This window comes from Geotrypetes seraphini, chromosome 9, assembly GCF_902459505.1.
Source record: "Geotrypetes seraphini chromosome 9, aGeoSer1.1, whole genome shotgun sequence".
Taxonomy (NCBI): Eukaryota; Metazoa; Chordata; class Amphibia; order Gymnophiona; family Dermophiidae; genus Geotrypetes; species Geotrypetes seraphini.
In genome coordinates, this window is record NC_047092.1 from 176,511,201 (window position 1) to 176,526,045 (window position 14,845).

Consider the following 14,845-nt stretch of genomic DNA (forward strand, 5'->3'; position numbering starts at 1 on the left):
AGTCGGGTTTCAGGATTTCCCCAATGAATATGCATGAGATCTATTTGCATGCACTGTTTTCATTGTATGTCAATAGATCTCATGTATATTCATTGGAGAAATCCTGAAAACCTGACTGGATTGCGGCCCTCAAGGAGGGACTTTGACACCCCTGACCTAGAGGCTCTAGAGCAACTCCGGTTCTAGGGCTGGAATCCAGTCGGGTTTCAGGATTCCCCCAATGCATATGCACGAGATCTAATTGCATGCACTGCTTTCATTGTATGTTAATAGATCTCATGCATATTCATTGGGGAAATCTTGAAAACCCGACTGGATTGCGGCCCTCAAGGAGGGACTTTGACACCCCTGACCTAGAGCAACTCTGGTTCTAGGGCTGGAATCCAGTCGGGTTTCAGGATTCCCCCAATGCATATGCACGAGATCTAATTGCATGCACTGCTTTCATTATATGTTAATAGATCTCATGCATATTCATTGGGGAAATCCTGAAAACCCGACTGGTCTGGTGGTGGGGTTTTTGTGTCCCCCCCCCCTTTTCAGTTTATGGAATGCGCCTCAGCGGAACGCTCCAACGGCCCTGCCCAGCGCCGCTCCGCCATGGGCGTCCTCGGGGCGTGACGCCTCGTGGCTCTTCCCCACCCACCCGTCCGCGTGGGCGCTGGGCTGCGTCTGCCCTCGTGCCCGGCCCCTCGTTGCGGCGCGCTGTGCGTCGCCCTCTGGTGCGTCGGTGCGAATTTGGCGGCGTGGGGGAGGGAGGGGGGGCCGGGTGACGGGAGGGGGGTGGGTGGGGGGAATTCCTGCGCTCGCGGTGCTGGCGGCGGCGGCGGCGACAGCAGCAGCAGCAGCAGGCGAGCGAGCAACAGCTTCCTCCCCCCCCTCCTCACGCTGAAACTTTCTAGAAAGCGTTCCCGTCGGCCTTTGCGCTCCCCAACATGGAGGAAATGACTGTGGAAGTGCGCGGCTCCAACGGAGCCTTCTACAAGGTAACCAAACAATGGCGGCGCGGCGGTGACGGGGCGCGGGGGTTGGGAGGGGAGGTGGCTACGGGAAGCCGGCGCGGCCCTGCCGAAGCTTGGAAACATCTGCGGGGAGGGAAGATTTCATCAGCCTCTGCCTCGTTCTATTGGGCTTTTTATTAAGGGGGGGGGGGTCACGGCCCCGATGGGAATAATAACTGGAATGTCAGGAGCCAACGGTTGCTCCTCTCCTCCCCCCCCCCACCCCCGGGGGCTGCCCTCTCTCTGTATGGACCGACGGCGGGCCGGAGGAGAGGGAGTCGCCCTTTCGGCTATTTGGCGCCGCGGCCTGGTGCATTTCCTTGACGCCTGCCCGCGCGGATAGACCGTGTCTGCTATAGGGCGTTCGTTTGAACGGGCGGCCGGAGCTGGAAGGCGCCGGGGGCTCGGTGTTACGTGACGGTTGCTATGCGGCTTGCAGGGAGAAGAAGGAGTAGGCCTTGGCGCCTAGGGAAGAAGGGAGGGAGGGGGGGGGGGGGCGCCGGATGGACGGAGTTTCTTTTAATTTTGCAAAACAAAACAAGTGCCGGGAGGGCCGGCCAAATGGTTCAGGAGCCGGGGCTTTCTTTTCCCGGGCCTTTGCTCTTTCAGTAGGGCAGGATGAGGTGCTTTTTAGAAAAGGTGACTTGCTGCAAAGCTAGCTTAAGCATGCTGCCAGGATCTTACAGTATCGGTGCACGGTAGGGGCCAGCTGTTCCCTGTCACTCTGCCCTGACTAGGAGTGTTGTCAGCTGTGTGACATAGTTTAGAGGCCTGGCTATTTTTAAACAGCCTCCCTCCCCCCCCCCCCCCCACACACACTTGTCAGTATACTTTAGGACAGCTTATTGATAGGAGACGTACAGTATATTTTGGTAATGTAAAAGGACATGTTCTACCCAGGCAAAACCTAAGCTTGCAAATCTTACCCAAGAAAGTAGAAGTATCTGTTTCGTTTCTTTCTATGCGCTGGACATGCGGATCACCTATCACTAGATAACTGAATGTAACAAAGTACATGACAAACTGATATTACAAGTTCTCTTTTAATAGAAAGCAAGTGAATGATAAACTAAAATGGAAACTTTGTAGCCAACACAAGTTCTATGTAGAAATAATTAATCTAATACTTGCCTATAGTAAGCTTAATATTTTACAGATAGTAGTGGTTCTCAAATAATTCCTATTTGTAATTTTGAAAAATAATATCAAAGGCTTCTCACAAAAATATTAACTTGATTTTTCATGTGTTTAGCTTTAATTCTAAATAATATTTAAATTTTACAGTAGACAGTAATAGAACTAGACATACCTAATTTTAACTGGCAGAAGCTAGAAGCACTGTTTGTTTTTATTTTCTTGGTCAAGTGTCAACGGCTTATTTTATAATGTAGTTTGAGAACTTTATACATGAATCTATGATATACATAGTTAACTGGAATTTTGTGACAATCATAAACCATAAATAAAGCATTAAAACCCTTGAACAGTATACACTCTGTAAGAAAAAATATTGTATGAGTTTCAGATTCTGAGTGTAGGATTGAGATGCAGGTGGGAGTCAACATAAGAATATAATATCCTTATTGGGTCAGACCAGTCCATCTAGCCCAGTAGTCCATCTTCACGGTGGCCAATCCAGGTCACTAGAACCTGATAACCCACCCCCCAAAGTAGCAACATTCCATGCTGATAAGGATTTAGATATAAAGCAACTCTTAAGAAATAAAAAGAATGATTACCCTATTACAAAAAGTCATTCTGAGTTTTTCTTGTGTAGAGAATTAATGTTTTGTTAAAAAATCTGTGGATTGAAACAGATTTGGATGTTTATCATCTGAGCCTCCAGTGCTCCTAGCATCATAAAAATGATTTTTCAAGATGTTGAAACTGGATACAACAGTGAGCATACAGACTGAGTCTGGTTTAGGAGTGAGCTTCATTAGTGTCATGGATGTGCAGAACTAACCTATTTAGCATGGACACACAGAGAGGTGATATATTTGGCTACAATAACATTTTTCCAATCCACATCTCAACTTCCACCCAACATGGCTATATAGATAAGTTTTTGTTTTTTTAATAGTAAGCTGTAACAATAATGTACTATTAAAATAAATCTGATTGGCTATCTTGTCAGTTTGCAACAGGCTTGTTTGTACAAGCATACTTGACACTAGTTTGGAATTGTCTTTGGTACCCATTCACCAAGGGGTCTTTTACTAAGATGTGGTAAAATGACCAAATTTATACTTTTTGTATTACTACTAATGTGCCTTTAACGCATGGCACCCATTTCGAAGGCAGTAAGGGCCCATATCCTATAAACGGCACCTAGTTAACTGTAAACACTGCTTAAAAGTTGTCTTAAAATATGGCACTGGAATCATGCCTATGGAGGTGCTTTACGAAGTCTAAATCCACTGGGTGTGGCTAAGACTGAAAGTGGCATTTGGTGTCGTAAAGCGCCTCCGTAGACACGATTCACGTAAAAGGTAGGCGCCGCAAATGTAGGCCTTGAAAACCCTGGCCTACTTTTCTGGCACATATCTTTTCTGAAACTACAATTTTATAAATGGCACCGTCGTGGGATTGACTTGCGATTGGCGGCCGTTTATAGAATCTGAGCCTAAGGGCTTATGTAGTATTCTGTACTAACTGGTTAGTACATGCTAAGGTAGATGCACTGTTTAGTGGGGTAACACCTGCTTTCCACCCCCTGACATGCTCCCTCAAAATACATTTGTAGTACATGTGTGTTTAGACATCTGAGCACATCCGGTGGTACACCTTTTTAAGTTGTGTTAGATGCATTAATGCAGCTTAGTAAAAAGTAGGGCTGCGGAGTTTGGAATCGGTAAAAATGTATCAACTCTAACTTCAAAATAATGTAATATGGTAAATTTATCATGTTATACATGTCTTTGTCCTGGATTGAAAGTTAAATTTACCAGTACTTTAGATCCAGAGCAAACAATGTAAAGCCTAATACAGTATTAGGAGTTGGAGTCGGAGTTGATGGTTTGATGTACCAATTCCTGCTAAAAAGACCCCTGAGCATTTTTCCCCTAAGGCAGTGTTTCTCAACTTGGTCCTGGAGAACCCCATTGCCAGTTAGGTTTTCAGGATATCAACAATGAATATGCATAAACTTGATTTGCATACACAGCTTCCATTATATGCAAATTTTTTTCATGCATTTTCATTGTGGATATCCTGAAAACTACTACTATTATTTCTATAGCGCTACCAGACGCATGCAGTGCTATACAGAGTCACAAAGAGTAAGAAAACAGTCCCTGCTCGAAAGAGCTTACAATCTAAACAGGCAAGACAGACAAACAAGATGTCATGGATACAGTTAAGGGGAACGGTTAATCAGCTGGCTGGGTTGTAGGGCAGAGGAGTAGGGTTAAAGATTGAAAGCTATATCAAAAAGGAGGATTTTCAGTCTGCTTTTTAACAAGGGATAGATAGGACTTGACGGACAAACTTGGGTAATTTATTCCAGGCATAGGGGGCAACTAGATGAAAGGAACGAAGTCTGGAATTGGCAGAGGAGAAGGGTAACGTTAAGAGTGACTTATCTGCATATACAGCTTCCATAATATGCAAATTTCTTTTTGATATCTTGACAACCTGACTGGCAAGGGGGTACTTACTCCAGGACCAAGTTTAGAAACACTGCCCTAAGGCATGCACAGAAGAGGAGAAAAGCATAATGAACCAAATCTAGTTTTTGTGAAAATTTGGAAGTATTCTTGGTTAAGGTTGTACCCCCAAATTCTATTTAAAAAAGGCTACAAATTGCATGCACCCATATTGTGCATGCAATTTAATTGAATAACAAGCTAATTAGTATCAGAAATTGGCTTAACAAGCAATTATTGATGCTAATTAAAGTTGTTACAAGTTGTGTATATAAATATAGGTGTATGAATCAAAGGGGGCGTGGAAATGGGCGGATTGGGGGTGTTACTTTCAGTTACACAAACAACTATAGAACGGGGGCATCCACACCTAAATTTAGGCACAGGCATTTGCACCTCGCTTTCCCTGGTCCAAATGGCTTCACCTAAATTTAGCAATAACCATTTAAAAATGAGTTTACTATTATTTTTAATTCAGCGACCTCACATAAAATCATATTCACTTATCAAAACAGGCCTCAAAACTCCATGTGGATCCACATACTCAGAATAGGATCTATCTCTTCTAGAAATTCCAGTTATTCTCATTGGCCCCTAACAAATCAGAAAAAAGGCTGGGAATGAAAATCTGTGGAGGGCAAAAATCCACTACAGAGAAAAAGTTTATAGACCAATAAACCGGTAAATAATGTGAAATAAACAGGTCACTAACCCTCCCCCCCCAAAAAAAAAAATACACAAAAATCCACAAGTGAGCAAAATACAAAACAGAAAAAAAGAACTTATCTGTATCTTCTGTCACATGTTCAACTCATATTTCTCTACATCGCGCACGTTTCAAATGATGGTTGTAATCCATAATGGTGTTCGAACTTCAGCATTTCAAATACACCATTCCTCACATAAACATGCAAAACATCTCTCCTCTTTTCTACTCACTAAGAATTCAAATTCTTCTCCTGAATAAACCCATTTCTACTTGAATTCTGCCATAAATAAATTGGCTAGAGAGGGAGCAAATGAAGCACAAATCGCACTACCCCTGAAATTTGACCATAGATGACATCAAACAAAAAATGGTTAACTGATCCAAACCAAGCAGAAATTCAGTAGGCACCTGTCAAGCAAGGTCTTGGTCTAGAATTAAGCACCTTCTCCAAAACTTCTGTTGGCTTCCTCCTGAGGGATAGATGTATATTAACATGTTGGAGCCTGGTAACAATGGATGTATGCAACTTCTATACATCTATCCCTTAGGAGGAAGCGATTGAAGTTTTGCAGAAACATAGAAACATGATGGCAGATAAAGGCCAAATGGCCCATCCAGTCTGCCCATCCACAGTAACCATTATGGTGTATCTGAAATAATGAAGTCCAAATGCCGTTATGGATTACAACCATCATTTGAAATGCGTCATATACAGAAATATGAGATGAGCATGTGATTGGAGTTCTCTTTTTCTGTTTTGTTTTGTTGCTCACTTTTGAATTTTTTATATATTTTGGGTTTAGTGACCTATGTCGATCCCCATGGAGTTTGAGGCCCGTTTTGATAACTGAATGTGTTTTTTATGTGGGGTTGCTGACTTCAAAATAATAGTAAACTCATTGTTAAATGGTTATTGCTGAAAAGTACGGAGTTTACTCCTCAGTTATTAGTTTATTTTACACCTAAATTTAGTCAGTTTCCTGGGTTTAAGCACTATTCTGTAAACCATGCCTAACTTTGGGGTCCTTTTACTAAGATGTGCTAGCCGATTTAGTGTGCGCTAAATCGGCTAGCACACCTTAGTAAAAGAGGGGGTTTGGTTTATAGAATAGTGCTTTTTGGGGCTCCATATATAGAATTTAGCTCATTGTGGTTGTGACATTGAATGCTAGGTAGGTAATTGTAAATGCTATTTATGAAATATCTTGAAAATAGTGACAAGATACTTAAATGGCTATTCATGCAGTAAAATGTTGTATCCTTTGTATAACAAATTAGATTGTGTTACTAGCATTCAAAATTCAATACAAATTACTATTACTACTACTATTAGTTATTTCTATAGTGCTACCAGACGTACGCAGCGCCATAGAGTCACAAAGAAGAAAAAAGTCCTTGCTCGAAAGAGCTTACAATGTAAACAGCCAAGACAGACACTATGTCATGAATACAGTTAAGGGAACAATTAATCTGCTGGCTGTGTTGGTGGGGAGTAGGGTTAAGGATTGAAGGCTACTATATATCAAAAAGGTGGGTTTTCAGTCTGCTTTTAAACTAGGTAAGGGAAGGGGCTTGGCGGTCAAACTCAGGTAATTTATTCCAGGCATGGGGGCAGCTAGATGAAAGGAACTAAGTCTGGAATTGGCAGTGGAGGAGAAGGGTACAGTTAAATTATTAGAGATTTCCAAATATGCTTGACATTGAATGCTTGTTGTGTGTTGTTTTTTTTCTGTTTGTCAGCAGTTTCCTTGGAAGTAATGTCTCCAAATGGGTTAGTTTGGCCATAGTGCATGGATATAGGTATTTTTTACTCCTTACATTTCAGGTGGATGAGGGAATCTGTCTGCCCAAACTTGTGAGAAGTATGCTTGGTTCTGAATTGGCGTTTCCACCAGTCTGTGCTATATATCAATGAGGAATCTCTTTAATAAGCTGTTAAATGGAGTCCATTCAGCATGCTACTCTTTTTTTTTTCTTCTTTTTTTCAGCTAAATGTCTGGTTCTTAGGTGGCCCCTGCTGGTCAGAGTAGTGTGTGTGTTTATTTTTTAAAAATCTTCCAATATGTGTAAAAGCGTTTAGGGCACTGGTTTAATCAGGCTATCAATCCAGAGGCATGACATTGTCCCACTAACACACACTGATCGGATCTAAGATTAAAGAGGGGAGGAGGGTCTACTATGTGCTTACATGATATACTTTTTGAAACAGCTGGACTCTGAGGTTCTAGTCCAAGGCTTCCAAAATCTGTCTTGGGACTTCCATACCCAGTCAAGATTTCAAGATACACACAATGAATATGAGGGAAATTAAATTTGCTTATTCTAAGTCTTCGGACCATGCAGTTATCTCATACATGTTTATTGTAGTTATCTCAAAAACCCAAATGATTTGAGGAGTTCCGAGGACAGGTTTGGGAAGCCCTGATCTAGCCATTTGTAAGAGAATCTGGGAAAACTCTAGATAATCCATGCAAGTGCACAGATTTCACTTTTTGTTAATGATAATGAGCTAAGTCACTAAGCTGGGTACATTTAGTGGTATGCTCAACATTGCAATTTGACTTGACTCTTAAGAATATATGTTATGCCAAGTCAAAGGTTTGTTGAGCCCAGTATTCTGTCTCCAATGAAGGCTGATCCACATCCCAGATAGATTACCTGGCAGATCCAAGAAACTAGGTTGTTCTTATAGCTCATTTCCAGGAATAAATTATGGCTTTTTAAAGTATCTGGTTAATTAGTTTTATGGGTTTTTGCTCCAGGAACTTATCTAGACATCTTATGAACCCTACTGTGTTAGTTGCCTTAATCGCAACTTCTAGTAATGGCTTCTGTAGCTTGGTTATGTGATTAAATATACAGTGTTTTTAAGTCTGCTAGTTGTTAAATGGATTGTTTTGTTTTAGGGTAGTTTAAAACGTTGAACAGCCATAACTAATTATTCCACCTTTACTTCTGTTAAGGTGACTACTTATCATATTTCTTACTTGTCATCTGTCTTCTAAACCGAACCCTTACCTGTTCATCTTTTATCGCAGGTGTTTGCCCCCTTCTCTGAACCTTTTGAAGTTCTACTATCTCCTTTTTTGAGCAACTAGAACTGCACATAATACTTGGGTGTGATTGCACCTTGGACCTATTCATGGGCATAATGATATTGTCAATTTTCTTCTCCTGTTTTCTCCTACTTTGCACTGGACTCTCAACCATGGCATGCTGTTTCTAGCCACTTACCTGGCAAAGAAAGACAACAGTCTGGCAAACAAGCTAGGCAGGGTGATGCATTTGCTTGAGTGGTCTCTCTCAGCATGAGCATTGCTCATGAGATCTTATGAAGGGCACCACCTTGGTGTATATCTCTTTGCCGCTTCTCAACAACATCCATGTAAGTCTGCCCCAGACTTACATGGCAGGCTAGTGTTGGATTCTTTTCTCCTGGATTGGGGGAAGGATTTTCTGTATGTGCATCCTCCCATCCCTCTCAGCAACACTTCACTGAAACTTCAGCAGAATTGAGGAACCTTGATTTTAATTGTGCCCATCTGGCCATGTCAGGTGTGATTCCCTTTTCTGTAGTTGTCTTCTCAAAGAACAATGGAGACTGGACTGCTTTCCAATTCTCATCATGCAGTACGAGGGGGCTCTTCTGCACCCTAACTTGCAGTCCATGGTCTGGATGTTAGAGGTATAACATTTGAATCCTTGCAATTGCCTGAGAATGTCTCCAGGATCCCGCAAGCTTCCAGAAAAAATTCCACTGAGAGGTGTTGTATTTTTAAGTGGAGGAGATTTGCCATTTTATTTATGAGGGCAAGCCCCTTGACTCCCTTTTCATGTCCTACAGAAAACCTGCTTTAATACATGTTTACCTCTTTAAATCTGGTTTGAAGACCAACTCTGTAAGGTGTCATCTCGGTGCAATCAGAGCTTATTATGTGGGAGATAAGCCCATCTTGTACAGCCTCAAGGTTTCATTATAAGTTTGTTGTTGACTAAGTTCCCCCCCCCCCTTTAATCAAATCTATTGTGTCATGGGGTCTCAGTGTCATCTTTACCCAGCTGATGAAAACTCCTTTTGAGCCACTCACTGTCTTCTTAAGTACCTGACCTGGAACGTCTTGGTTTTTGGTGGTCGTCACTTCAACTTACAGAGTCGGTGAGCTTCAGGCCCCAGTAGATGATCCATCTTTACAAGATTTCATCATAAGAGTAGTACTCTTGGTGTGCACCTGAAGTTCTTTCCTAAGGTTGTTTTGGAGTTTCATCTTAGCCAGTCAATCATCTTGCCAACATTGCTTTTGAGCCAGGTCTAATTTTTGCCACCATTATGACCTGGTGCTGTAATGTAATGTACAAGTAACAACATAAAACAGTTGATAAGCTTCTTCCCTGAAATAGGGTCCAATACGAGGTCTGACAATTAAGTTCATGAACTTGCCACCATGTGCTTACATTGGCAGCACTGTACAAAGGGCTCGGTAAGGTTTCATAACCTTGATATATCAGTGTCTCACAGCTGTGTTTGTGTCGAAGTGTGGTGGTGTCTTGCTATACGGCGTACATTATTGTTGAATATTTTTGTGTGCCATTGCGAAAATGTCAGAGCTTGAATTAGAGCAACAAACAAACATTAAATATCTTGTTAAATTTGGCAAGAGTGGAAGTGAAATCGGGGACATGTTAGTCCAAGTTTATAGGGATAATGCCATGAAGATAACGACAGTGTACAAATGGATTAAACGTTTTTCTGAGGGGAGAGAAAGTGTCGCTGATAGAGAGGTCAGGGTGACCAGAATTGTCGAAAACATTGCAAAATTTTATCGAATTGTGCATCAAAATCATCAGCTGATTGTGAGAAGCATAGCAGGCCAAGTAAACATTGATAGAGAAACAGGAAAATCTTAACTGAAAATCATGGCATGAGAAAGGTGTGTGCAAAAATGGTCCCTCATGGCTCTTCCATCATGACAATGTATCAGTCATATGGCACTGTCTGTGAGGGAGTTTTTAGCCAGTAAACAAATAACTGTATTGGAACACCCTCCCTACTCACCTGATCTGGTCCCTAATGACTTTTCTTTACCCAACGATAAACGAAATATTGAAAGGAAGACATTTTGATGTCATTCAGGACATTAAGGGTAATTACAACGACAGCTCTGATGGCCTTTCCAGAAAAAGAGTTCCAAAATTGCTTTGAAGGGTGGACTAGACAGTGGCGTTGGTGCTTAGCTTTCTAAGGTGAGTACTTTGAAGGTGAGCTTAGTGGTATTCAGCTGGTATGTAGCACTTTTTCTAGGATGAGTTCAAGAACTTAATTGTCAGACCTCGTAGATTGCAGTATTCTAAAGGAGCTTTGTATTGAGAAATGTTACCTGAATTGAATTAAAAGATAAATGAGTGCATGCACGACCAAGCTGCTGTAGATGTTTTTACCACAGCCCGGACTGCTAAATGCTGCGATGCTGCTCTAATGATCATAGACTACACTTCTCCCTCCGTATTCGCTGTTGATAGGGGATTAACAGAACCGCAAATACAGAAAAACCGCAAATAACTTTTTCATATGTTGTTTGCTGTTTTTTTTAATTAAAAACTTTTGTGAATATGGTGAAACCGCGAATAACATGGTGGGAGACCTGGCCTGTTTCTGAAGGAGAGGCAAAACATGGTGAAGAAAGTGCTGGGAATCAGCAATATTTCTCTGTAAACGCTTGGAATCAGCAATTTCTCTATGCAAGCTGATGTAATTTGTGGGGGAGGAGCCAGCAAGCTAGAAACCGTGAATGCTGAAACCACGAATACGGAGGGAGAAGTGTATGAGTGTCAGAGCATTTAGCACTCTGGGCCATGTTAGAAACCTCTACTGCAACTTAGTAAAAGAAAGCATTGGTGTTCATTTTCTTGAGGAAATAATATCCAAGTATAATTTATACCTGATATAGGTATTCATTATTTTAATGAACTAGTTGAAATCAGTAACAGTGTATCTGCAGTAAGGACCAGTTTGGGGCAAATTTTAAAAAATTTAGTTTTCAGTTTGACAAAATGCTTACAGTGAATTTTTTTTCCCTCTTGTGATAAAATTACTGTTGTCATATACAGTGGAACCTTGGTTTACGAGCATAATTCGTTCCAGAAGTATGCTCGTAAACCAAATTGCTCATATATCAAAGCGCGTTTCCCCATAGAAATGAATGGAAACGCGCTTTGATTCATTCCACCAACCCCCCCCCCCCACCTGAGGCTACCGACGCTGCTCCAATCCCCCCCTCCTTGAGGCCACGGCCGCTGCTCCATACCCCCCTCCGGGATCCGGCATTCCCCCCCCCCCCCGCTCGAGTCGTCACCCCCGCGATCTTACATGCTCCCCCGAGCACCAAAACAATATCCCTTACCCCGATTGGGCACAGGACATGCCGGTGCCCAAAGATCCTCCCTCTTCTGTGCTGGGCTGGGTGGTACATCGGCAATCCTTCCTCTTGTTTGTGCTTGGCTGGACTGGGCCTTGAGCATTTGCGCATGCTCAAGGCCTTCTGGTCTCACTCTCTCCGAGATTCTGAATCTGAGAATCTCAGAGAGAGCGAGACCAGAAGGCTTTGAGCATGCGCAAATGCTCAAAGCCCAGTCCAGCCCAGCAGAAGCAAGAGGAAGGATCGCCGATGCACCGCCTAGCCCAGCATGGAAGAGGGAGGATCTTCAGGCACCGGCACGTCCTGTGCGTTGGTGCTGGTGCCGGTGCCCAATCGGGGTAAGGGATATCGTTTTGGCAGTCTTTTACAAACTGGTTGGTGTCTTAGTAAGGTCTCTGTTGCTGGGGGCAGGGGGCAGATCAGAACAATCCTGCTCTCATACTGGAGGCTGGAAGAAGAATCACTTGAGTGGTTTGTCTCTGTCCACCACCTTTCTTGCTCTTTGAGGGGCTCCATTTTGAAGGAAGGCATACAGGTTCAAGAAATGCATCTCCTGTCTAGGCTGACCCTAGATCACACCTGTCACACTGAAAATGGCAGCAAATGTTGCTAAAGCATGGCGGGACACTGCTTTATTTAATGCTTTCTGGTCCTGAGCAGTGGAGGGTGGGATGCTAAGCCAAATATCTTAAAATGTCATCATTTGGCAGGCATGCTGGGGATTGCTGACAGAGCCCATTACTAGTCATTTAAGCTCCTGGGGCAGGCAAGCATATTTGTGCACTCTGCTTACAAACAGCCTTACTTGTCCTCCCCCTGTGACTCATAGGCCTCTTTCCTTTCTGCCTGAGTGGTAGTAGGAAAGAAGATTTTTGGCTTTTCATTTGTTGTTGACCCGTGCTTACATGTCTTTCATTCCTGGAAGCCCCTCCCCCAACTACTAGGTTTGGCCCTGATTGCTGATCCTTATCTTTTGCTCTTTCTGTTACGTATGAAAATTATTTTGGAAATTTTTTGTTGTTATAGGGATTTATCAAAGATGTCCATGAGGATTCACTTACAGTTGTATTTGAGAACAAGTAAGTATGCTTCATTTTTTTGGTATCTACATTATTTATTAAACTACTCATAGTACAGCTTCAAAAACTGACATAGTTTCCTATGTTTCCTTTATATATTGGTCAATTAGAAGTTCTATAAGAAGAAACCAAGAGGCAATTTTACAAGGCAGCTCTATTCTTTTCCCTCCTAATATCCCTCTCCTTATCTCCCACACACAGTCCAACTTAATATCCTCCATTTAATTCCCATGATATACAGGCCCACTTCTTTGAGATGCATAACCTTGATCTTTTAATCCACATGTAAATGGTTATATAGTTGTATTAATCAGGGCCAGATTCTTCTATATTATGTCACCTAAAAAAAATTGGCACTGATGAGTTTGTTGCTGAGTCCAATTCTATAAAAGTTATGCGCACTGTATACAATTGCGCTTAGCGCAGCAGACATCCTAACATAATAATAATAACTTTATTCTTCTATACCGCCAAGTCAGATGACTTCTAGGCGGTTCACACCAAAGAGGGCTGGACAATCAGCGAATTACAGAATGCAAATAGTGAAGGTACAACATTTTACACAAGAAATAGACAGAAGGAAAATATAAATTTAGTGTGGCTTCTGTTTAGGAGATGAATCTGTCAAACAGGACAGTTTTAATTACTCTCCGAAAGGCGCCATAGATCAGCCTTGCTCCATTGATGTAGTTTAGGTGTATACCTTATTTATGCTGGGTTTTTTTTGGTCTAAATGCCTGTGCTTAATTTGTGCACAAAATGGCTTCTTAAGTCAAAAACATGTGCCTAATTTAAAAAAAAAATGCCTATGATCTGCCCCCTAACCACACCCACTTTTAACTACATACTTTGCACAAGGCACATAACACTTTTAATTAACTCCAGTTACTGTGAATTAATAGGTATTAATGGCCAATTATTGGTTCTGATTAAGCCTATTATTTAAGTTATGTGCATACCTCAGTTAAGCACACTGATGTATATGCATAACTTTAAACACCATATTTAGAATTTGGGGTAAGTGAATGAGAGACCTTTTCAGGTATTTTCATTTTCTGGCCACCAAGCATAATGATTGCACCAATTCCTTTTCTTTCATCTATTCCCCTTCCTGAACTACAGTTCTCAGGAGACCATCTTTAAAGTTAATTCTCCAATCCATTTCACCTCCACCCAGAATTCTGAACCATCTGATATTCCCACCATATGTGCTTATAGGCTCCCCCCCACACACACTTGATACTGGAGTCCAGTATCGTCAAGCAACCGATGTATATTGTATTTTTTAAAAAATTTAAAGGAGGTCTTTATTCAGCTCAACCCATTCAATATTCAGCTCAACCCATTCAAATATGGCAACAGTAGCAATTGTTACACTAAGAAACACCTCTCGATACAGAAAAAGGAATCATAAAAAAGGGGGATAAATTGCTAACTTTATAAATGTGCTTCTTCTGTTACTCAAACTTTATTGCATTTTCCCGGTCCCCAAAAAGGAATATTACTAGCTGCTTACATGAACTTACCACAGTTGTTGAGCTAAGTTAAACAAAATGAATGTCCCGCAGGTACCCCTAGATGTTATCCCATTTTCTAGTGCAACGCTAGTGTTATGCAACTGAACCTGCAAGTTGCTTGTAGAATATCACTCATCTTGCAATTTCGCCTCCTTCCCAGTAGGCTTGCTCCTGACACCCCCACCCCCAGTTTTTTTTCTCCAAGTAAGTTGTTCAGATGTGTTTCTGATCTGCGGCTTTATTATTTTGAGGTATTTTTTCTCAGTGTTCTTTGGAGACTCGGTGCCCGGAGGTTCCCACTTGGTAGAACTTCTGCTTGGGAGAAGATGCAGACTTGCATAGTGGAAGTCTGCTGCTAGCAGGATCAGACCTCAGGGACACCTGTCTAGCCAGCCTGTTGTAATATTTTTGGAGTCCGGGGACCAACACCTGAGTAGCTACTTGGTATCCCTGATTTATCAGGAGCTTGAGCACAGGCT

At 42.0% G+C, this 14,845-nt stretch overlaps 1 protein-coding gene across 5 annotated transcripts in view; it reads left to right on the plus strand.

Moving 5' to 3' along the window:
• Positions 1 to 788: 788 nt before the first annotated feature.
• FXR1 (FMR1 autosomal homolog 1) overlaps positions 789 to 14,845 on the plus strand; it is a 138,280-nt gene continuing 124,223 nt past the window's right edge. For 3 of the 5 annotated variants that reach the window (XM_033959389.1, XM_033959390.1, XM_033959391.1), the window contains exons 1-2: positions 789 to 986; positions 12,797 to 12,849. In XM_033959389.1, coding sequence (XP_033815280.1) covers positions 936 to 986; positions 12,797 to 12,849 — 104 coding nt within the window. In that variant the 5' untranslated portion in view covers positions 789 to 935. The remainder of the gene's footprint in view (positions 987 to 12,796; positions 12,850 to 14,845) is intronic. The other 2 variants (XM_033959387.1, XM_033959392.1) reach the window with 1 other exon arrangement.